This window comes from Prinia subflava, chromosome Z (genome assembly GCF_021018805.1).
Source record: "Prinia subflava isolate CZ2003 ecotype Zambia chromosome Z, Cam_Psub_1.2, whole genome shotgun sequence".
In the NCBI taxonomy this organism is placed as follows: Eukaryota; Metazoa; Chordata; class Aves; order Passeriformes; family Cisticolidae; genus Prinia; species Prinia subflava.
Genome location: NC_086283.1, coordinates 86,206,569 through 86,230,501, shown reverse-complemented (window position 1 = coordinate 86,230,501; position 23,933 = coordinate 86,206,569). Strand labels below are relative to the sequence as shown.

The 23,933-nt window shown below is 38.7% G+C and overlaps 2 protein-coding genes across 5 annotated transcripts in view; both read left to right on the top strand.

The window, feature by feature from the left end:
- Positions 1-10,923, top strand: part of FYB1 (FYN binding protein 1) — a 53,168-nt gene extending 42,245 nt beyond the window's left edge. For all 3 annotated transcript variants that reach the window (XM_063423038.1, XM_063423039.1, XM_063423037.1), the window contains 7 exons: positions 559-590; positions 1,645-1,711; positions 3,893-3,998; positions 4,280-4,442; positions 7,540-7,573; positions 8,692-8,723; positions 8,835-10,923. In XM_063423038.1, the coding sequence (XP_063279108.1) occupies positions 559-590; positions 1,645-1,711; positions 3,893-3,998; positions 4,280-4,442; positions 7,540-7,573; positions 8,692-8,723; positions 8,835-8,875 (475 nt within the window). In that variant the 3' untranslated portion in view covers positions 8,876-10,923. The remainder of the gene's footprint in view (positions 1-558; positions 591-1,644; positions 1,712-3,892; positions 3,999-4,279; positions 4,443-7,539; positions 7,574-8,691; positions 8,724-8,834) is intronic.
- Positions 10,924-21,667: 10,744 nt separating this feature from the next.
- RICTOR (RPTOR independent companion of MTOR complex 2) overlaps positions 21,668-23,933 on the top strand; it is a 77,880-nt gene continuing 75,614 nt past the window's right edge. For both annotated transcript variants that reach the window (XM_063423651.1, XM_063423650.1), the window contains exons 1-2: positions 21,668-21,778; positions 21,930-21,977. In XM_063423651.1, coding sequence (XP_063279721.1) covers positions 21,730-21,778; positions 21,930-21,977 — 97 coding nt within the window. In that variant the 5' untranslated portion in view covers positions 21,668-21,729. The remainder of the gene's footprint in view (positions 21,779-21,929; positions 21,978-23,933) is intronic.

The following is a 23,933-nucleotide window of genomic DNA, read 5'->3' as shown; positions in this document are numbered from 1 at the left end:
CAGGATGATATTTTTCTGCAAAAACAGTGAGCTTTCTTTTCACCTGCATAATTATTCTCTTAACAAGCTGTATTTGTTGCAAAAGTCTGGTAATCAAAATATGCCAAATTCTCTTTTTGGTGAAAAGTGCCAGAATAATCTATCATCTTTGTGCCACTGGTCATGTAAATTTGCTGCATTCTCAGTTAAAATTTTGTTTTCTCACCAGTACAATGTAGCCGAGATAAACTGGTAAAATTAGACCCATTAATCAAAATTTTAGGAATACTGTGCCAAACAGAAAAATGAAAAGATTGTCTTCTACCCATCTTACCCAGAGAATAAGTGAGCAGGTGGTGGTTTTGCCACATTCTTCAGACAAACTTGTTACGAACCAGTTTACTTTAATTCAGTGATAAAGATACATTTAGTCCCTAAGTTTTGCTGGTGTCAGTGGCACTTCAAAATGTCTGGAGATTACTTGGAGCCCTTGTGTTGCAAGTTCTTTAAATTATGCAGGTTACAAAAAAGGCTATTAATGTGATATAAATACTTAATGAGCTTTTTTTTTCCTTCCAGCATGTCTTCTTCAACAAAGCAGTCTGGAAAAGGTAATTAATAGCCTATTTTTCACTCTACATATTGATTCCTGATTCTTTTTCTGTATACATTGCTCTGTATCATGCTAGTAACAAAAATACATCCAAGGAAGGAAACAGGATTTCCCACTGCTTACCCAGTCCCAGTAAACAAATTTCAAATATTGTGACTGATCCAGCTGCAGACAAGAAGATACATATACATTGCAAGCTCCCTGGTAAACAATTTAATGTATTTAATGTGATTTTTTTACCTGAGATTTACACTAGTCCATTTTATTTGGCATTAAATATGAACAGATACACCTGGAAAGAAGCACTCAGTGAAAGACCTCAAAAGTAAAGAAAAATTATTTTTCTATTTTTTTCACTTGCAGTGTCTGTGTAAAATAACATAAGCATCGGCCCAGTTGTGACATCAAAAGCAAGTTCTTAGAATTTTTGAGTATGTTTCAACTGAGTTCTGAGTTCTGAGTTTACAACTGAGTTCTAAACCTTCTGTATCCTGCTGATTTTTCTAGCCATCCGTTTGATGAGTCAAACAATTGCTCCCTCTCTACAAATATGCTGAATGTGACTTAAAAGGTGTTTGTGGGCTAAGAATTCTGTTCACTGCTTTGGCATTGTAAGAGGGCCTAAAAACTAACATACCCATGATTCATATCCACTTCTAAGAAATGTTGCATTGACCAGGGTGCTATAGAAGTTATTGAATATGCATTAAAATCAAACTCAACAAATGTGCTTTAGTGGGAATTTGTGGGAATTTATTTAGTTAAAATGAAAATTAAAGGCTATCCCTTGTGCTAAAACTTGCTTCAGCTTCAGAAGGTTAGAATTTCATTGAATATCTCTTATTTTTAATAAAGAATCTTAGTCTGAAAAGGTTGGATTGTGCACAGGTTGTGCAAAACAGGACCCAGAGTTACCATAGACAGTAAATGGCTATGGTATTTGGCATAATTTCTTACCAATTTAGCTAAAATACCATACATTGTCAGGCAATGTATTCACTTCTCAATTTTCACAAAATAATGTTTCATTCTTTTGAACACTATTGTTTCAGATTATGGAGACAACGTTTATGATGATGTAGATTCTTCAGATTTTCCTCCTCCACCACCTGAACTCAGGCAAGTGAAAATATTACTTTCCTGATTAGAAATCTAATACACTGAGAGATATTTTTAAAGTATATACTAGAGATAAATTGCCACTAATACCTGCTTTATTTGGTGTTGTCAGGTTTTGTGGTTCTCATAAACCTGCTGTTGATAATGGCAGCTAAATGTTCTTTCCTCCATTACAGATTGAAATATTAGACTATAGAATAAGTAAGCATGTTTGGCATGCCAACAAATTCAGTCCCTGATGGAAAAGAGGTAGAAAATGATGAATGGTCTAAAGTAACTCAGCTATAGATTGTGATTCTTTTTCTATCAAAATTTGGGACTGTTAGGATAGATACTTTATTTCACTGCTGAAGTATTTTAAGAGAAAAGGACGAAGTGCCTGTGTTTAAAGTATGAAACATATTTGGAGGTGTAAGTTCAGCTTGAAAAACTTATCCTGAACCCAAAAATTATGGTCATCTCTGGAGCACAGTGTCACGGGCACAGCTGGATCTGTGAGGATGACTGTGACATGTCACACCCTGTTGCCACCTAGTCCACTCAGGTGGAATGACAGTGCACTACAATAATGTAATCTGGAGACATGAAAAGAGAGAGATCTCTTTGGAGATCCAAAGGAAAATACGTGGTCCTTCTAGAATAAATCTAGAGTAGGTCTCACATGCACACACATACCTTCATCATCAATGAAACTGTCATCCTGCCAAGATCAGCAAGGATCAAAAAGTAGAGTCAGACTTTACATTCCCAGGTGCATCATCAGAAAGAGGAGGTAGGGCACAAAACCTTTTCATGCTCTTTGGCAGAAGTCAGTGCTATCAGGGATGTGCAAACTACAACAGAACTTGAAATAGATCATGCAACGCAGATTCCTTCATTAGTAAGTTTGCAGACGACACTAAGCTGGGAGCTTATGTTGATCTATTGGAAGGGAGGAGGGCTCTGCAGAGACACTTAGATCCGTTGGATGGATGGGCAGAGTCCAACAGCATGAAGTTTAATAAGTCTAAGTGTCGAGTTCTACATTTTGGCCACAAAGATACCCTACAGCATTACAGGCTGGGGACAGTGTGGCTGGACAGTGTTCAGGTGGAAAGGGACCTGGGGGTTCTGGTCAATAACTGACTGAGCCAGCGGTGTGCCTTGGTAGCCAAGAAGGCCAAGGCATCCTGGCCTGGGTCAGGAATGGTGTGGCCAGCAGGAGCAGGGAGGTCATTCTTCCCCTGTACTCGGCACTGCTGAGGCCACACCTTGAGTGCTGTGTCCAGCTCTGGCCCCTCAGTTCAGGAAGGACATTGAGACGCTTGAGCATTTCCAGAGGAGGTAACGAGGCTGGTGAGGGGCTGGGAACACAAACGCTGTGAGGAACAACTGAGGGAGCTGGGGTTGTTTAGCCTGGAGAAAAGGAGGCTTAGAGGTGACCTTATTGCTCTCTACAGCTTCCTGAAGGGAGATTGTAGACAGGTGGGGGTTGGTCTCTTCCACCAGGCAGCAACTGACAGAACAAGGGGACACAGTCTCAAGCTATGTCAGGGAAGGTACAGGTTAGATATTAGGAAAAAAATTTTCTCTGAAAGAATAATAAAGCACTGGAATTGTCTTCCCAGGGAGGTGGTAGAGTCACCATCTCTGGATGTGTTTAAAAAAAGACTGGACATGGCACTTAGTGCTATAGTCTAGTTGAGGTGTTAAGGCATAGGTTGGACTTGATGATCTTAGAGGTCTCTTCCAACCTCTGTTGGAATCAATTCTGTGATTCTGTGATTCCTTGGTGTAGCAAAATCTACAGGCACACAGGACTAGCACACACAAGGCTAAGATGTCCCAGCTGCTTCCACAGTGTGACCTGTCATTCAGCTTATTGCCCAAAGATGCACAGTCTTCACAAAAACTGATTCTTACTGAGAGACTCTTAAGTGTCTTAGCAGATAGATACTTAAAATTCATTTTTGATATTCACTTATGTGTTAGATATCAGAGAGAAGTAGGAAAGACAGCTCCAACTTTTTTATTTCTTTTGAAGTCGAATCTGTATTGTAGTCTCAATATTAGTTTTTCAGAACAACAAAAAAGTTTTTAAAACACATGAAGTCCTATGCATATTCTCCAAAATTATCAGAAAGCATAGCAATGCCTCTCATGTGTTGCTAATTTTGTTTTATCTGTAACCTCTTCGTTTAGTTCATCAAAATCAGGAAGCTTTGGAAAACCTAAGTCAGATGAAAAAGATATGCAAAAACTCAAGAAGATGGAAAAAGAAGAGAAAGAGTTCAGAAAAAAATTCAAAGTAAGTTTTGTTCAAAGTGTTTTCTTCACATAAAATATAAAAACAAAGTATCTGTATGATGTCTTCTGATTTGTTCGTCATAACTTGCTTTTGAAAGGTGAAGTATTACTACAAGTAAAAATAGTGATCTGAGCATCTCTAAGTCCAAATGGCAAGTAGCCATTTGTAGCATATGCAAGTATTTGTTAATTAACAAAAATTTAGTAATAAATGGGAATATTAGTGGAAAAACATTAATGGGTTTTAATCATGGTTTGGGGAATTTTTTTTCTCCTTTTCAGTTTGATGGTGAAATAAAAGTTCTTTACTCTACAACCACAGTCCAGGAATTGTCTCAGAAAAGATGGGGATATAAAGACTTACAAATTAAACCAGGGGAATCTCTTGACATTATTGAAAGTACAGATGATACCAAGGTCCTCTGCAGGAATCAAGAAGGAAAATGTAAGTTTTGTTAAAAAACTAGTACATGTCAAATTGTTGGAAAATGGTTGAGTAGGATGTGTAAAACCTCTCTTCCCTGGTTTACTGAGGTTTACTTGTTATCTTATTACTATGTTTTAACACTGGCTTGCCTTAAAAAAATCCAAAACACTTCCAGTGGACAAGATATACCAACTATTAGAAAAAAGGACCCTTTTTTGTACAGTTTTTCTTTGCAGCTAGGATCAGCAGATGTTTCTATTGCTTCTGTCTCTCCCCCTTTGCCAAAAGGCATGTAGCTGTGATAACTGACTGAGTCTAGTAAAAGTAAAATCCTTGCTGCACCCCTGGATAGCACTAGCCCATTGATTGAAGCCAAGAAAAAATCAATAACAATATTCTTACTTTGGATTGCAAGAGATGCAGTATAATCTTTTCAACAGTCTGGGGGGAACATTGCTTAGAAGTCTTCCCCCAACTCCCAGCTAATCCAAGGCATATGTCCTTGCTGGCATGTCTGCTTGCTCTGGGAGCTGCACGAGGCCTTTCAGTGTTTCTTTGAAATCTCTGGCCAGGGTTTCCACTGGCAGAAATTTCTGAATTTTTGGAGAAGCCCAAAACCATCTCCTGATGGTTTCAATTTCTTAATGAGCTTCTGTTACGACACTTTCCAAATCTCCTAGTGAAAATTCATTTTGTGCTGGAACAGCCTACTTTCAAAGTAGCAGCATCCTCCTGCTTGCCTTTCCTTTTTACCTCCGATCTATGTAGAAGACAGTCCAATGCTATAAACCTCTGAAGGGCATTCAGCCACCTTCCTTTTATTTTTTCCTTCCTGAAATCAACCATTACATTCTGGAGTACAGCCTTCTTCCTGGCAGACCTGCAGGATGAGGAAGAATTTCTTGCATAACAACACATATGATTTTCAAAATATGGATTGCACTAGTAGAGCCACTTCCCAAAAAACCCAACTTCCAAAGCCACAATTTTATTAAAGCTAATAACAAAGTAGAAAGTAGTTCATGTTGACTGTTTTCCTCTCATAGTCTTCAAAGCCTTTCAAATAATGACAGGAGCTACTGCTTTGCTATGCATAAAAGAGCAAAATAAATAAAAATACCCTTTCTGAAAACCTCTGAATAGATCCCAGTCAATTTACACATTCATTAGCAAAGTCTGAATCCTACTTTAGTTAAATGCATGGCAGTTTTATTTATTTGCTCTTGTTGTTCTAGTTCCTCACATCCTAAAGCTATGATTTTACTTTTTGAAGGTCAGGTAGACTGAAAATCCACAAGTAAAGATTTCTTTTTATATTTTTGTACATGAATTCTTTGATTTAATCATTAACTTGTGAAGCAGTTCCATAGTTTCAAGCTTTTACCAACAGTTTAAGAAACCCACAAATTCTATTTCAATGTGTTCTCACCATTTTAAGCAAGGGCTGATGATATTAGGAACATATTATGCTATGGCTTATTTTAAATGTTATGAAATTATTTGAATAGTCAAAAGTGAAACAAGGAACTGATTTTCATCTACCAGCTCAAATTCCTTCTTGGTCTGAACACACACATTTTGAAATACACAAAAGCTTTGAATTCAGCTTTGTAGATTTTGCCTAATCACTAGGAAATAAATGGACTTCAGTGGCCCAAAGTTTAAGTTTTGACCTCTCTGAGCCTCCTTTACATTGTCAGAGAGCAGCTGGCATGATGTGTTACAGCTTTCAGTGCTTGCTAAGTAATCAACATGGAGCGTGCTGACCTGCTGGCTTCTTCCTTATTTGAAAGCACCATAAAAACTAATAAATTATTTAGAAACTGAAACTTTGGACATGTAACTTTAGATAAGTAAATCTGAAAGGGTGTGAGACCAGTAGGGGTTGTATCTCCCACACATTTAAGGACCAAGAATCATCAGAAGAACCTAGATAATACTTTGCAATGGTAGAAGCACTGTCACATGCACATGACTTCCGAGGACATGGTGTTTGTATGCATGACTACGAACAAAGGAACTTTGCTTTCATGTATTTCACTTGAGAAAATTTTATGAACAAGCAGAGGAGCTCAGATTAGCCAAATGATTTTAAATTATTTCCTGGAGACTTCAAGAGTCATGGAAATTCTTCCATCCTAAAAAGAATTTTGAAAAGACAGTGTCTTTAAAAAAATAAAATTCAAAAGATAATTTCCATGTCTTTATTTCAGAAAAGACTGGGGAAAGACAACTGAGCTAAAATATCCTGAATAGACTCTCCTAATGATTAAAAGAAGAAAATTTACATAGTAATTTGAAATACAAGACAAGATCACATTTATTCTTTAGAACTCTCCTAATTTTGTACCAGCTTGCTAGGGTTTACCTAAAAATACGTAATTACTGTTATGGTTCATTATACCAATTGACAAGTATTTCAGTAGATATCTTCCACCAAAGACAGGAAGTAATTTTTTTAATGAAACTATATATATTAAAAAAGAACATGTGTAGTTTTATCTGATTTCATTAGTAATGCACCAGAGTAATAGAATAATAGTAGCTTTTCTAAGTTATTTCCATTATTATATCCATTATTGGTCTTACTCATGTTACAGTTAAAATTTTAAACAGTTACAGGTAATGATACTTAAATGGTTTACACATTCTGAAATACTTTTTTGTCTCCATATGAAACTCTAAATATTTCTGTTTCTTAATATTACTGCAAATATTATTATGTTGTTTCTATTATGCTGCATATTTGTGCTATAGTTTGTAAACTGAACTACAGTTTTTGCTAGCAACTGTTGTTTCACATCCCCCTCATGCAACCAGGAAACTGAAATACAAGATGGAAACATAATCTTGCATAACCTCTATTCCTATTTAAGTAGGCAAATAAGAATATGCAAAACATTTCACATAGCAAAATCTTCATCAACTGTCAGAGAATGGTTGAGTAGGGTGTGTAAAACCTCTCTTCTTCAACATCAAGGTGTCCATTGTATGTTGTTTTCCATCTACTTTGTCTTTCTGTCTGAAGTGTGTAAAAGAGAAAAGCTGTGCTAGCAACAGAGGTAATAATGAGTATTTCAATTTACTTTAATACATCTATATTTCACTTTTACAGATGGCTATGTTCTGAGAAGCAATTTAGTTCAGAAGTAAGTATAAAGGGATTGTTTTGAAAAATTTGTTGTAACACTTAATTTTGTTCAAAATTATTTGGTTAAAAAAGTGAAATATAATTATTTTAGTCTGCCATTCTAAACTTGCAAATTGACTTATTTTTAAGCAGCTAGGATTTGTCAAAATCTAATCACATACATCCATGCAGGAAATTTGCCAGAGCTTCATTCCTTGTTGCTTAACCATAAACTCTGGTTAAACCATGAAAAAGCACACAAATTAAGCATTATTGGTAGTAGACTCTATTAATGAACAGCAAATTAATGTGATGAGGTGTATTGATGTCTTTTTCAAACATTTAACTGAAATAGACCAAATTTTCTTTAGGTTTGTTTGTACTTCAGTGTTAGTGGGATAGAGATTTGGCTCAGTATTGCTCCAAGTAATTGCATGGAGCTCAGTCTTTTTGTTCTAATCCAAACTCTTGTCAGACAAAGCCTCTCCATTTCCTTCAAGAGGATTTTATATTAGACCCTTAAATATCAAATCAGATGTCACTTTTAGAATTGTCACATTTAGAATTTAGAGGCATTTAACACTTACACACATTTGAATTACATGTAAACAGTCTCACTGTCTTCCATGGGCCTGTCTATGTATCTAAGTTACATATTTGAAAATTCCTATTCACAGAGCATGTAGACATTACCTAAATTCATCACCTAAAAAAATAGCACCTCCAGAACTATTACGTAATTGCTAAGTACAGAAACAAAAATAATTTCAAGGGCGTACTGACTGGGTTTTTTAATTAATATTTTCTGGTGATCATCTTTTTTAAAAAATTAAATATTTAATTTCTTTAAGGAAATAACTTTATGAGAATATTTACGTAAATTGTAACAAGTAAAACAGACTTTTAATAAAGCAACCCTTTCATGTTAGAAAGAAATGTATCCAAGTCTACCCTTCCCTGAAAATACTTTGACCCGACCATCTTGCCCACCATTGTTCTGTTACCACAAAGGCTGTATTTTCCTAATTAGAAAGTCAATTATTTGATAGCTTTCCTGCACCATAGTGCTACTGTATTTTTAAGACATTTCTAATGTCTCAACATTAAAATACATTATTTGTCTTTTTTAACTTACAGTGATGGAGAGATTTATGATGATGTCGGTGACGGTATGTTGAACATTCAGAACAATACTTCATTTATATTCAGTTATAATAAATAACTTTATCTCTGTGTTGAAGTACTACACAAAGTAGTTTTGCATTTTATTTCTATTTCAGATTGCATCTATGACAATGGCTCTGATGCTGAATTCTCTTGAAATAACAACGTCGTTGAAGATCAAACGCTAGTTTGGAATCCCACCTGTGAAAGGAAGAAGAATCATGAATGCTGATTGCAAGTTAATTGGTTGCTTTTTTAAATGTACAATTAACCTTTTTTTGGGATTTCAGCCTCTAGTGGTTTGTACAAATTTGTATTCCAAATTATCTGAGCATTTAAAATTCAGGGAATATGAGCCAAAGTTAGGGTTGTAATTTTTCACTTCCTTTCCATATTTCTGACAGTCCATGTAGAAACACTTCTTTAATTAAGTATTTCCAAAGAGGCCAGTCCACATCTGTTAAGGTTACTGAGGACAACAATCCCTGGCAACAGGTTTTACTCTGGTTTTCACCTATTAAACACCAAAGACAGTCATTCTGGGTAGGACAGAATTCTGAAAAAGAAATGGTAATAACATCCTGTTGTGAAAAGAAGAAATCAAAAGTAGGCATCACAGTAAGCAATACATCACTGACTTGCCATTCCAACTGCAATAATGTTAGCTACACTGACATATGCAGCCATGTTCCATTATTGCAAAAGTCTCTTTTTCTGTGTTGTACTAATGATAGAATATCATTCTCTAAAATTTATCTGAAGTCTCCTTTAGAGTATAGTGTTCTACTTTATACTGTATTGTTGCTCAAAATATACTCAGAACATTTAGGTTAAGATGTAATTTCTGTTTAGTTTGAAGATAAGTTGCCACTATAGGTATTATAAGCTATAAACTGATGATAAACTGTTTGGAAATTACTTCTAGGCTAAATATAAAGGTGTCTTGATCACTCTGTTTTGATAATGCTCTTTTTCTCAAAGTACTGCAGTTTAATCTGAGATTTGGCTAAGAAAGAGTATAGAAATCAAGTAATTCCATGCTTATCCATTGTAGAACTAACATTTATTCCTAAAGTTAATTTTTGATGCTGTTGTCTGAATGACCAAGTTGCAAATAAAAGCAAATTCAACAGGAAACTCTTAATAATAAATATCATTTTACCCTTATATATCAGAAGTCACTGGAAATCAAAAGATATTTACAGTAAGCTTCCAATTAAGACGGTGAGTGTGTTCAAAAGTGGAACATCTGTTGCTTTTGCTGTAGTGCAAGTTAATCAAAAACCTGTAAAAACCAATGTGGTTGGATCAGTGTGGGCAGCTCCTTTTGATGATTGAGTCTTCTTTAATCCTGAAGGGAAGTCAGGTACATTGTACAACATAGCAAGGTTAGTTTATAAACATCAAAAAATGGCTCTGTTGGCTCTGTTAGTCAGTGACTTTTGGTCTCACCTTCAGTGGAGCTGAGATTCCATCTTATAAAAGTATCTTTTATTGCTGCTTCAAAATACAGTAAATCTCAAAGGAGGCATAATGCAATGGAGATATCAAGCATAAAATTAAGAGATAGTAGCCTATAAGCTATTTTGTACTGTATGTAAAAACTCTGATAGTATACTGAAAAGCTATATGCAAACTTGACTTTCCGTTTGCTATTTCTCTTATCTATTTGCTATTCAACCTGCATCCAGGCATCAAATACCAATCTTATGTGTAAACATCAACAGCAGCACCCAAATATAAAACATGACCGCGCATACAAAGTGCAATGAATATGTCTGACTACTTGACTGTCACTGCTAATGGATTATTTATTTTTCAGTGTCATTCAAGAGGCTGTCTGCATTTAATTAATGATATGCAAAAGAACTGAGTCAGCATGCAGGCAACTACACAACTACATAGTTTTTCCATGTTCTTAGTGTTAATGTGTGTAGGCACTGTGATTCTGATCAATAATACTGACTAAATTGGTCATATGATACATTAAAAAATAGAAGAAATAAATATACTTACAGCTAAAACTCTATGCATTGCTTGTTCAGATCAAATATAATGTGATTTCTGCAGGGTTTTAGAATTAATTTGTAAGGCATTACTCATTAAAAAATTACTGGCATTGTATCTTTTAACTTTTACCAATGCTTTTTTTTCATTTCTTCTGAAGTATTTCTTCTAAATAAAGTTTTCTTTCTTTAACAAGAAGTGTGGGTACACTATCCTCTGTCAAAATAGAAAGCAGGAACTGAACAGTAACTTCTGAAAATTATCACTGAGCAGCTAACAGAGTGAAAATCAACTTTATTATTGTTGCAAAGGCTGCAGAAATGCAACGTGGCATTTTTTAGTAATTGCTACCTAGAAAGGGAAATGTAAGCAGAAAATCTTCCAGACTGGAAAATCTATACTTAGGCAGTCTGAATTCTAAGGTTTTATCACCTGTAATTTATTCTAGTATCTTTTAAAAGACATAAAGAAAGAAAAGGAAAGCTGTTCACTTGATATTTTTCCACCTCCAAATTCAGTCTATAATCCTGCAGTACTTGACTGTGCCTGCTAAAACGGTCAGCAGTGAAAACATCAAAATATTGACATAAAAATTAGGTTTCAGCATGAACATCCTTGTTAGGGTAAACAGAGCTAGTTTCCATCTGTGTTGTACCTCTGTGCTGCCCCAGTAAACAAGCCAAGCAAAACCAAAACTGGGAGGGCAAAAAAGACTTCTCTAATTCAGTAGCTTTGTAACATTTCTCTGCTGTTACCGCAGGCTCTGGACTGAAGGAATGCAGCTGATCTCCTGCACATTCCTGTGTAAGAGGTTTATATTCTCAATCCACGTAATTGCAGATCCCCTGGCTACCCCTCCCACAGTTGTAACAAAATTTCTTCTATGTGTGATCCCTTTGTATAATCCATTCTGAACTTGGATCAGTACTTTAGTAAGAGCATGGAAATTCAGGGGTGGAATGTAGATTCTCTGTGTGAATTTAGAACACCCTTACCACTACATTACTCAACAGCAGACACTGTTGTATGCACGTGTGCACCTGTTGTGTGTGAGTATACTTTATGCTTTTGCCTATATATTAAGGCAAATTCTGAGAAAACTAGTGAACCCATAAAAGGCTACCTTAATGATTTCTGTACAGCAGCCCCTGGCCATCCTGCATGGAAAAGCTTTTGCATGTAGTGAAAAGAACTCAAATGCTAGGAAAGTCAATAGACATCCTTGTATTTGGACAGCCTCTGTTCTGACTCCTTGTGTGGATTCATCATTAACTGTATGCACAGTCTATAATTACATGATTACAGTATTTTTTTCCACAGGATCCCAGTCTCATTTAGTGCATGGGCCGGATGAGAACTATTAGAAAAGGCAGTTGTTCAGCCCTGCTCATTCAGCTTCTGGCCATTCCTTCATTTAGTGCAAATTTTCCCAAGCCTATGCTGCACCCAGAATTATTAGTTTCTCATGGTATTCATCACAATGATATCTCACATTCCCTTGAATGTGAGGAATAAATCTAGGAATAGATTTATCTTGTGAGAGAGGAAAACATTTTATCCCCATTTTAATGTATGAAAGGAAGGCACAAGCAGAGAACAATTTGTGGCACATATCCATTAATCCTGGATATAAAACCAAACCACTGAAGCCAAATTAATTTTTTTTTACTGTCCTGGATTAGGACTCTCACTATTTTATCTTCCTCTTCTTTGCCTTTGCTTATGATTGAATACAAAGATAAGAGGGACAACATCTTGTGTTTAAAAAAGTATTAGCATGCAAAATTTATACTGTAAATAGACTACAGAATCACAGAATCTTCAAATGCTTCTTGAATTCTGGCAAACTTGGTGCTGTGACCACTTCCCTGGGGAGCTTGTTCCAATGTTCAACCAACCTCCGCATGAAGAACCTTTTCCTAACATTTAAATCTCTCTGACTCATCTTCGGGCCACTCCCTAAGGTCTTGTCAGACAAGAGACCAATGTCTGCCCCTTTGCTTCCATTCATGAGGAAATGTAACTGCAATGGGGTGTCCCCTCAGTCTCCTCTTGTCCTGGCTGAACAGACCAAGTGACCTCAGCCACTCCTCACACGGCCCCTCCAGACCCTTCACCATCCTCGTTGCTCCCCTTTGGACACTCTCTAATAGTTCAATGCCTTCATTACACTGTGGCACCCAAACCTGCCCCCAGCACTGGTGGTGAGGCCGCCCCAGCTCAGAGCAGAGGGGACAAACCCCTCCCTTGCCCAGCTGGCCTTGCTGTCCCTGATGGCCCCAGGACAGGGTTGGCCCTCCTGGCTGCCAGGGCACTGCTGGCTCGTGTCCAACTCAGCACTGACCAGGACTGCTTTCTGCAGTGCTGCTTTCCAGCCTCTCATTCCCCAGTTTGTCCATACATCCAGAGTTGCCCCTTCCCAGGTACAGAATCCTCTCTGCCTTAGAGGGAGCCAGCAGCTTGTCCCAGTTTTGTATCATCTGTGAACTTGCTCAGTGTCCCTCCAGTCCTGTGTCCCTGTCATTTCTGAAGATGTTGAAGAGCACAGAGCTGAGGCTGGAGCCCTGTGGAACCCCACCAGTGACAGGTCACCAGCCTGATGTCACCCCCATCACTGTAACCCTTTGTGCCCCACTCATGAGCCAGTTGCTCACACATCACAAGATGTTTATCCAGCTGTGGGCTGGACATTTTGTCCAGAAAGATCCTGTGGAGTATCAAAAGCTTTTCTGAAATCCAAAAAGATTATATCAATTGGCTTCTCTTGACCAACAAGGTCAGCTATTTGAACCATGTTTACAGTAATAAAAAGGTGGGTAGACAGGAAATAGTGAGTAAAATTTAATGTAAATAATAGGCTATAGTGTGAGACAATAAAAAGTGAGGACTAATAGTAGAATTTAATGGTCCACATTATTACACTTTATATAATTTGCTCTTCAGCTTCCATGTTGACAGGCAGTTTGTTGGCATGGTTTTGAGCGATGTCTGTGGCTCTCACCAGAATTTATGTGTATGTGGTCTGGGTAGATCCACGGCTGAGACATCTAAACCAGTTCTGAAAGAGCCAACTTACCTATCAGAAGCAGTTCACTCAGGATAGCAGCATAACCCTTCAAGCCCTCCACTTTGACTGCTTAGCCTGGCTAAGAAATAAGGCAGTAGTGCAGTTGAAACGTCATCTTAAGCAATTTCCAGAAGCCTAGCCACTTGAGAACCATTTCAGTGCCACTCTGATTAGCCATGGTACTGCAGAACACTACTTAGTGCAAGTTCTAACTTTATGCTAAGCAGCAGTGTGGTATCCCCCAGTCCTCTGGGTGCAGCAAAATGCAATTATCTCACAGTTTTCCTTCTCTGTGTTTCATTCTAGATAGATGACTCCTGAACATACATAGAATTTGGTAAATCATTTCTATTTGCCTCCCTCACAAGCATTTTGACAGAGAAGATTAAGATGTTAATAAATATATAAAGATTAAGATGTTAATAAATATATAAAGTTTCTTGCTGGAGGCTTTTTATATTGTGGGCTTTGCTACATATAATCTGTGAATCTTTTAACACAGAGACACATAAATATTGCTTGAATTTAAAGTATTCACTACTAGGCAGAAAGTAAGTATGCAAAATGTCAACACAAACATGAACGAAATGTGAATTAGATAGATTCCAAGGGTTATAAGAAATATTATACAATTTGCATTACATTAGTAATATCATGAAATCCCACTGCTCAGGCATCATGAGACAGACAAAGAAAGAAAAAATTAGCACTGGCTTTTTCTCTTGCTTTTAATTTTTTTTCCCTTTGGCCTGATTCCTGATTTTCAAGTTCTTAACAGGAAAAGCTGCTTGATCCTTCATTTACGTGTGGGTGTGCTTCAGGTGGAAAATGTACACAAAACACAGACACACAATACGGGGCTCTTGTCCATTTTTGCTGCTGACAGAAGGAACACACTGCCAAGCTCCCTTCCCTTCTCCCACATCTCAGCTTCTTCCATGCTCTCCTGCCTTGGACAATGTCACACATCTTCCAGCTCACACAGGTAAGCCCAGTTTCTTCATATGTATTGATCCAAAGAAATCCTATATTTTACTGTCATTACCTCCTTTCACTGCCTGAGATGTTCTCTATACTTTTTTTTACTCAATTACTTCCTGTTCCCCATAATTATTCCTCTTTTCCTTGACCATCTGACAACTGCATTCTGTTCTTCACTTTTCTACTTCCTTGTTCCTTTCTCTTTTCATCCTTTTAAACTGTTCCCCTACTTCTGCATTCCTGGCCCTGGCACTTTCATTTTTATTTCATTTTTAAAATCTGCTCTGTTTAAATGCCCCTTTGTTGTTGTTTGTTTGTTTGTTTGTTTGTTTGTTTTGGGGTTTTGTGTGTGTGTGTGTTTTGGTTTGGTTTTTTTTGGTGCAAGATTCCTAACTCCGTGGGTGACACCAGCAGAAGTTTAATGACTCAACAGGCATTGAGGAGACTTATAATTCTTGTATTTTGAGTTCTAGGCTGTTTATTCCACAGCATTTAAAATCAGGTCAAACATACCTTCCTCTACCCTCAGTATTTGGGGGAGTTTTCTTTAGTATTCAAGTTGAGATGCTATATATAATTAAATCTTAAAACTGCCAATTTAAACTTAAAAATATATCCTTTTCTATCCCATCCATTTTTCTGCTTCTGTATTCATAGTAAGCTACCTGCTGGTCTACTGACCATGTAAGAGATTGAAGCATGTTCTAATGGCAATCACTGGCTGCTGAGAATCTCCAATATCCAAATATTTCAGTATGGATACCATGATGTATAACAGCATTGCTATTAAAATGTTAGCCAGTGTTTGTCAGCCAGCATCCAAAGAAGATATTAATGGGCTTCTTCAGTTTTTAAGAAAAGACTATGAATTACAAAAAATAGTTTCTGCTGTCATATAGATTTTGTATCAATAGATGATAAATTATCCCTACATAGAGCTTCAACACTATTACTGGAGTTTATTTGGACAGAAACAGCATCTGTGTTTTGTTAAAGTTTTTTCCTCAGGTGTAATTATTATCACCATACACAAACTAAACACCTGCTGCTTTTCACAGCTTCAATAGGATTATACAGTGAGGAATGCTGGCAAAAATCTCACATGAACAGGTGCCTAAATATAAAGTAGTACTAATTAACAATCTAGTTAGCAACCTGCCCAGTTAATCAGGAGGACTCGTTGCAGCACATGACATTCTGTTATGTTGCCACTGACTGTTATTGCTTTAGTACAATACTTACTGCTGCTCTTGGTTAATTTTCTGCTATGCACTGTATGTTCATTTTTAAAAATTCTTCCATTATGGGGTACCAAAGAAATACTAACACTACAAAAAACTGCCATCAGTTCTGGTTGTTTTTATTACCTTGTCTTTATTTATTTATTTAAGGATACTGTCTTTGTGAATTAACTTAGATTATGATAGTTTCCAAAATCAGAGCAATTTTAGGAAAAAAAAAAGAAATTTACTGAGCTAAAATTCTTTTAAGTATTGTGGGGTTGTTTATAGCAAATTACATTACTTTTGACAACTATTTTACTGATACTTAAAATAGTGCCTATAGAACTCATTTTACGTAACAGTATACATAGAAATACACCTAGTTAATTGTATTTGAAAAGGTTAGCACCAAAATATTTTAGGAATATAGCATATAAGCCAGAAGAGCATTCACACCTCAAAAAGCAAGCCCAGTAGAAGCAACTGCAAATTGCCTATTTATTTTTCTCCAAGTTGTTTGGTAAACATGAGACCAAAATGGTCAAATCAAAAAATCTAACATATGGATCAAAAGCTCAGCAAAAAAATATTCAGCATCCACTTAAACCCAGTACTGACCCACTAAAGTCTTCCTTGCTTGACTTACTCTCTGCACAGTACCAATCTGGGCAGTTTACCCACAACCTGCCTATAACCAGATGCAGCCCATAGCTCTGTCCATACTAGTCATTTAAAACTCTGCCAGGAAACATCCCCGGGCATTGGACCTTGATGGCCTTTGCTGTCACATTGCCTAAATCAGACAGTTTTGGCTCAAGACCAGTGCAAGACTGTCCAAAGAACTCCCACCACATATTTTCAGGATATCCATGGCACCACTTCCCTCCCCAGGTGACCTCATGAGCCAGATGGATTCCCCAAGGGAGCAGATGTGTGTAAAATGCAATATCCCCGGTTTCACATTGCAATTCCATTTGAAAAACCTCTGTCCTTCCCAATATCCCAGATTCTGCTAGGTTTTCAACCCAGCTCCGGCCACACTGAATTCTTCTCAGATCCTCCGGTAGTACCCGAAGCAAAAAGACTCTGTTCCTGGGAGTCAGATAATTTACATTCAGGAGGAAGGACCCTTCTATTTCTGCCTGTTGCTGTCTTATGGGGACACAGAACCAAATCTCAAGAATGGCACATTAAAGGACTTTGATTTATGTAGATTGCAGCTAATGAGGTCACCTTTTCCCCCTTGTTCCCTTCCTCACAGCATCTGAAGAGGATGACTTTTCAATCTTGAAGCACAACCCTCTCCCTAGGAGGTCCCTCTGTTGCACTACAGGCACACAAGACCAGAGCTGCAGCTGCATCTTCCCACACACTGCTCTGTAGCTGGATGGAGGTGTGATATGCAGGCTTGTACCACTTTATGCCAACTTTGAAGCACAGGGAGGTTTGAGAATTTCAGTGCATGGATGCCCAGGGGTCAGGCATTGTGCAGGTCTGCTCTAGGACCTGTGTATTGCTTCAGAATTACCACTGGTCATTGATTTGACTGAAACAGTAGAACTTCTAAACCAAAAATCTACCAGGACCCATTCTTAGACTCTCAGAATTGTTAAGTTGCAAAGGGTATCTAAGATCATTGAGTCCAACTATTAACCCAGCACTACCAAGACCGTCACTACAGTGTATCCCTAAACACCTTGTCTTACGGTTCACAGCTTTTAAATACCTCCACGAAGGGTGATTCCACCACTTTCTGGGCAGCTTGTTCCAATGCTTGACCAACTTTACAGTGAAGAAATCTTTCCTATTATCTAGTCTAAATCTCCCCTGCATTTCCTCTTGTCCTATTGCTTGGGAGAAGAGATCACTCACCCCACCTCACTAGATACAACCCCTGTCAGGCAGCTGATAAGGTGTCTCCCAAGCCTCCTCCAGGCTAACAACCCCAGCTCCCTCAGCCACTCCTCATAGGCCTCCAGACCCTTCCCTAGCACCACTGCCCTTCTCTGGACTCACTCAACTACCTCAGTGTCTTTCTTGACCTGACTCTGAGCTGCTGCTCAGACAGACATTTTTACAGGCTGAGATTTTTTTTTTTAAGATAAGAAAAATCAGGTCAAATTATTTTTGTGACATTATATGGACAAACCAATGTCTGATAAACTTCTGAGTTACTTCATTCAGTGACGGTTTCTTTATATCTTTCTTTTTTATACTTCCATTGATAGTATTTCTTAGCTACAGAGAACAGAGCTCATGTGTTATCATGGTCCCTGCAGTTTGATGGGCTTCATGTCAAGAATAAAACTAAAGAAATAGTGATTACAAAATCTCTTGTTAACAGTATAGAAATAGCAAAGAAGGGATTTTAACCTTTTGATCCCATTCACTAGATTTTCTCCTCCTCCTGTTTTTCCAATTGTCATTCAGTATTTATCATTTATTTATAGCCTATTTTATGATATTGCAAATTAAAGAAGAGTATTACAAGCACATTGGAATAAGAAAAAATATTCTTCACCTACAAATCACAGTAGCTCAGTTGAATTCAGTGAGTTGGCATCTTGCTGCATAGCTTGATTCAAGTTTATGTTTTTTCTTTTACATTTATATGATGGACAGGCTGCAGCTGGTGTACATTGCACATCCATATTCATCTCCATGGAGTTTAAATGATTCAAGACAGTAAAGGCTCTGCCACTAGCTTTCTTTATTTGATTCCAAACCACTGAAAAGATTCCCTTTTTGGTCTTTATTTTGGATTTTAATTTTTGAAGATTTATAATTCATTTAGTAGTATCTGCTACAGCATATGGCATATTCCTGTTCAGTATGTAAAAAGGCTGCCCCACACATGAAGGGGGAAAAGCAACAATTTTTGATTGAAAAAGTAAGGAACAAAGCAGTTTCTTTTTGAGCCCCTTGCATGCATGCACAGAAATGTGCCTCAAGTTTTAGAAGTCTCTTTCCAGTCCTTGAACATGTAGAAACATTTTACTCTGTTTTCAAGACCAACCTGCTTCTGCAAACCTCCAGGTGACACTAGAGTGTTGTTATGGTCTCATGTGTCATGCATTGCAGTTGAGAAAGGAAATACACCAGCAGCTTACAGGAAAGCCTGCTTTCACAGTGTGTCCCTGTGTCTCCTTTTGGGGATTTACTAAACTACATAGAGAAATAAACTACTTTCACATAAAATTAAAAAGGAAGAATTAAATTGAAGCATTCTGTCTCCTCATTTGGCCACTAATCTATCTTTTCTTTGATTGGATTTATAGTGATTTGATGTATTATGTTTCAGACACTGAAAGACAAAAAAATAAATAGAAGAGGCAGCTATACACCGGATCAGCTGTAATCTGTGACACACAAGCCAAGTGCAGAAGTTAACTTTCTCTTTGGTATGAATTTTCCCCTTCCAAAGGGGAGAAAGAGATTTTTCCCTCTCCATATTATTCCCCTTCTGCATACTTGGGAGCAATAGTGTTGATAAAAGTGTGTAAAAATCTGACAGGTAAGGAACTTTTATGACTTTTTAAATAAACTTCTGTGATTCTTTCTCCACATTTGAGTGAAGACTAGAACATAGGAAAAGCTCCAACAACAGATCCAAAAATGTCCTCTACTCTCCTAGGGTGAGAACATCTCAGGCCAGCGATGACCACAACATTTTAAGGCCCTCTCCTTGCAGCCTTATGTATGGGGCTGTTGGCTTTATTGTTTGTTTGGTTGTTTTCAAAGGGATCTAAGTGGTAGTTAGGGTTAATGTATTCTCATTCTTTTTCATTTCACCACAATGAAAAATTAAAAATATAAGGTTCCATTTCCTTTTTATTTTTTTTTCCAGTTGTGGCAAAAATAAATTATACCTCAAACTTCTTTTAGCACAGCCTTGTGGATTAGCACTTATGATTGACATTATGACATTCTTTTATGTATCATTATCAGAGACAACCTCAATTTTGCCTGAAGAATCCAAATATAAATAGGGTGAAAAAGACACAGGAAACTAAAGCCCCTCAAGATAACTGTAATACTTTGATTATTGAAGGATGTCTGCAAGAAAAAAAAGTTACAAAATCTGGAATTAAAACATTACTCCTTTCTTATTCTCCCTTGTTGAAATATAATGTTTGGGTTCTCTTGAAATACCTCATGTCTCCCAGACTTTGTGTCTCTTGGAGAAGAGCGAGTGCTGAATGGCAGTAGCATTTAGAATGTGTCCAAAGCACTTTACACAGACATTATAAATTCAAATCCGATCCACACTGGGCCAATGTTTAGTGGCGAGTCAAAGTTATGTGAAAATAGTTAGACAACAGCAGAATTTGTAGTAAATAGGATGCAGCATTGCTACCACCAGAAGCAGTTAATTTTCAGGAGGTCAAGGGTTCCCTGGACATGAAATCCTAAACAGCCCTCAGGCACATTGATGAAACTGCTCATGGAAGTTCAACCTCTTCCTGCGTTATGGACAGATGAGATTTTGTTGTTTAGAGCTTTTAATTTTCAGAATCTTTGGTTCCTCCAAAACATTAGCGTTGTATTTAACAAGCAAAAATCATGTTGCATAAGGTTTTGAAAATCGTATTTTAGATTAAGTGCACTTGATATATTAGAATAAGATTCTTCTATGTCTGGCATTAATTGATATGCCAAAAAGTTTTGCCACTCTGTCTTACCAAATAGTTATTTTGTAAATAACTAAATCAGTATTAATGTTTTAGAAGTGCACCAGTAAGTGTAAAAATTTTCAGTAGAAATTTAATGTTAATGAATACTTAAAAAACCCAGATTTTTTAAAATAATGCTGGATCTGAATTGAAAGACCTCAAGAGAAGACGGAAAATTCAGACTGGAAAATGATTGGCTAGAAATGAGGAAAACAGTTATCAAATTTTGTGAAGGTATTTTTTATATAGCTGGCTACTTCCACATGTCAGCTTCCTAATTATTTGGTGGATTTGGTCTAGAGAATTTGGGATCTCAGAGTGCAGGGATTTGCCTTGTCTGTGGCTGTCCACAGCATCAGGATGCTAGCATAGCATGTGGGGTGCTACTGGCAAATTTAAACTTCTCCCTGAAGAGGAGCCAGTATGTCAGTGCAGGGTTTCTTGCAGTGGGAAGTTTCTTGCAGTGTTCTTTACCACACTAGGGGGAGGAGGGGGGGGGGTGTCGTTTGTTTGTTTTTGTGGGTTGCTTTTTTTTTTTCATATGCCTTTATTTTATTAAGTTTCACAAATGTAAAAGCAGTAAGAAGTAGATCAGCATTTGAGCCTACCGAGAGGCCTGCTGCTTACAAAGCAAACATGCGACGAAAAGCTATTTCTTTTTTCCTGTTTTTAATTACTTCACGCTTTAAAAAGCAGAAAACATCCGGCGTACAAAGCCCACGGTCACGCCGCACCCACGTGAATTACCACCTCATGACAAGGCCGAGAAACCGGGCGGGCAAACCCCGAAAGAAACAAAGAAACAAACGAAGATGCAACAAGACCAAAACCAAAACTAACACACCAAAAAACAAACCAAAACAAACAAAACAAAACAAAACTAAACAAAACGTGGGGAGGGACGAGCACTCTCCGTTGCCAGGCCGCTCCGCGCGCGCCCCGCTCCCGCGGTGCGGGGGGAGGCGCCCGGGGGGGGGCGCCCTTCTCGCCGGCGGCTCCGCGCGCCTGCCCTCGCGAGAGCGGACGAGGTTTCCGGTGTTGTGGCTGCGGGGCCGCAAACATGGCGGCGACGCTCCGCGCCCGCTCGCTGAGGCACCTCCGCATCCGAGGTGAGGCGCGTCCCGCGGGCCGCCCCGCCGGCGCCCCCACCGCCACGGTGCCCCCCGGCGCCCCCCCCCTCCTCTCCAACCTTTCTTCTCCCCGTCCCCGGCTTCTTCCTCCCCGCCCGTCTAACGCGCTTCTCTCCCCCCGTCCCCGCAGGTCGGAACGACAGCGGCGAGGAGAACGTGTCCCTCGATCTCAGCCGAGGTACGGGCTGGGCGGGGGGGCGGCCCGAGCCTCGCTGCGCCCGAGGCGGGCGGGGGGTGCGGCGGAGCGGAGCGGCCTGGTGCTGCCGCGGGGTGGGCGCGGGGGCCGCGGCCGCCGCCGGGCGCTGAGCGAAGCCGCTCCTCGGGTGGGAGCCGCTCCTCGGGAGCCCTGGGGCCGCGCCGAGGCCGTGCCCGGGCCGCTCCGGGGCCGCGGGGCTCCCTCCTCCCCGGCGTGCGTGCTGAGGCTGCTCGGCCGCCGCTGGGGCTGCCCTTGAAGCCCCTGTTGCTCGCAGACAGGGTTGATCACAGTGCCCTACCCTCCGGCCGATCGTGCCGTGCGCCTCCGAGTAGCACCTCGGCAGCGGCGACTGTTCCTGTCTCCATCCCTTTTTCGTGTACCCTTGCCGGCCCTAGGCCAGCTGGTCTCTTGCTCCGAGACCAGCAGCCACTCATCACTCCTTTGCTTGTTAAATTGCTCCGAACAGCCTCCCCTGCTCTCAGATGTGTTTGTGTGTCTGTGGTGGGGGGCTGGGGGGCCGTTAAGAGGAAGGAAGCAACGCTGATATCTGCTACACGCTAAGTTTTGTCTCAGATAAACAGGTATTCGTTCACTACCCACATGTGTAGTGCACAAAATGTGCTCTTGTCTTGCTGAGTACTGAGGTAAGGGTTAGACCCTCTCAAAGAGACGGGTAAAATTCAAAAAGCAACCTGGAATGTTACTGCTCTAGAAGCAGTGATATTTCGTGGGACAGAGGATCCTGGTCTGGGAAGGGAATGAAGTTGGGGCTGGTGTGTAACTGTTCTGCTTCAGGAGATCCAGGATGGCTATTACGCTTAATAGATCCATTTTATGGGGAAGTAGGCAGGGAAATGACAGAATCAATGAGATAAAAGTGGCTTGTGAAATGGAAAGGAAGTAAAAATACCAGCAGTAGAAGCAGTGTTTTCAGCTTGGAATTGTTGATACTGCATCATACTTTCTCTAATTCACTTTTCCCACAAAGCAAGCTGGCTTTGGAATTGTTTTTGGAATTATTTTAGTAAACAGTTTTATCGTGGGCTACAAGTTATCTCTGTGTATACATATCATATTTACAAGTATGTTTTAATAACCAGGAAAACTGCTGGGTTTTCCTCAGTTTAAAGAAACAGACACTGATTATTTTATCTCCCAATGGATATGATTGCTTTAGAGAAATGCGGCCTTTAAAAATTAAAACAAGTGAAAATTTCATCAGCAAAATGTGGAACAAGGGTCTTAACAGTTTAAGCACATGACAGAGTTATTACTGTAAGCAATGTTACCTGTTCATGAAATCTGCAGAATTAGGATTTTAATGAATGGGTTATTTTTTCTTTTAAGTTCTATAGCATACTGAAGTATTTTGAGGTGAAAGAACAATACACAAAATTTAAATGCTGGAGTGGTAATTTTGAGAAATTTTGAGATGTGGTCTGTTTGAAATTTCCTAATCAGAATTCCATAGGTGACTATCATTGTGATACTGATTTTTGCCATGAGGTATTTTCAGCTGCCTGCTGATTCCAAGAGACCTGTAGTAGTGGCAGTACAACTATTACACATGTATCATGTTGTAAAAGAGGCTAAGTAAGATGCAAACCACATTTTTAATATGCATTTTCATTTTTAAAAATGAAAAAGGGTATTTTGCACTGTGGCAATATATCCTCTATTAAAAAAAAAGAAAATTATTAGGGAATCAAATAAGAAGCTGCTCTAAGTTTAGATGTCAAAGCCCCAATGGTTTGGGGTTTTTTGTAAGCAAAACTACAGCTGACTGATCAGTAACCGTATAGCACCGTATATTCTTGGTAGATATTAACTGCATTTTAAAGAGGAAACAAAAGTAAGAAACTTAAAAGTCTCATCAAGACATTAACTAAGGAGATGATAACTTGATTTCCATGGTGAACACAATGAGTATTTGTTTTT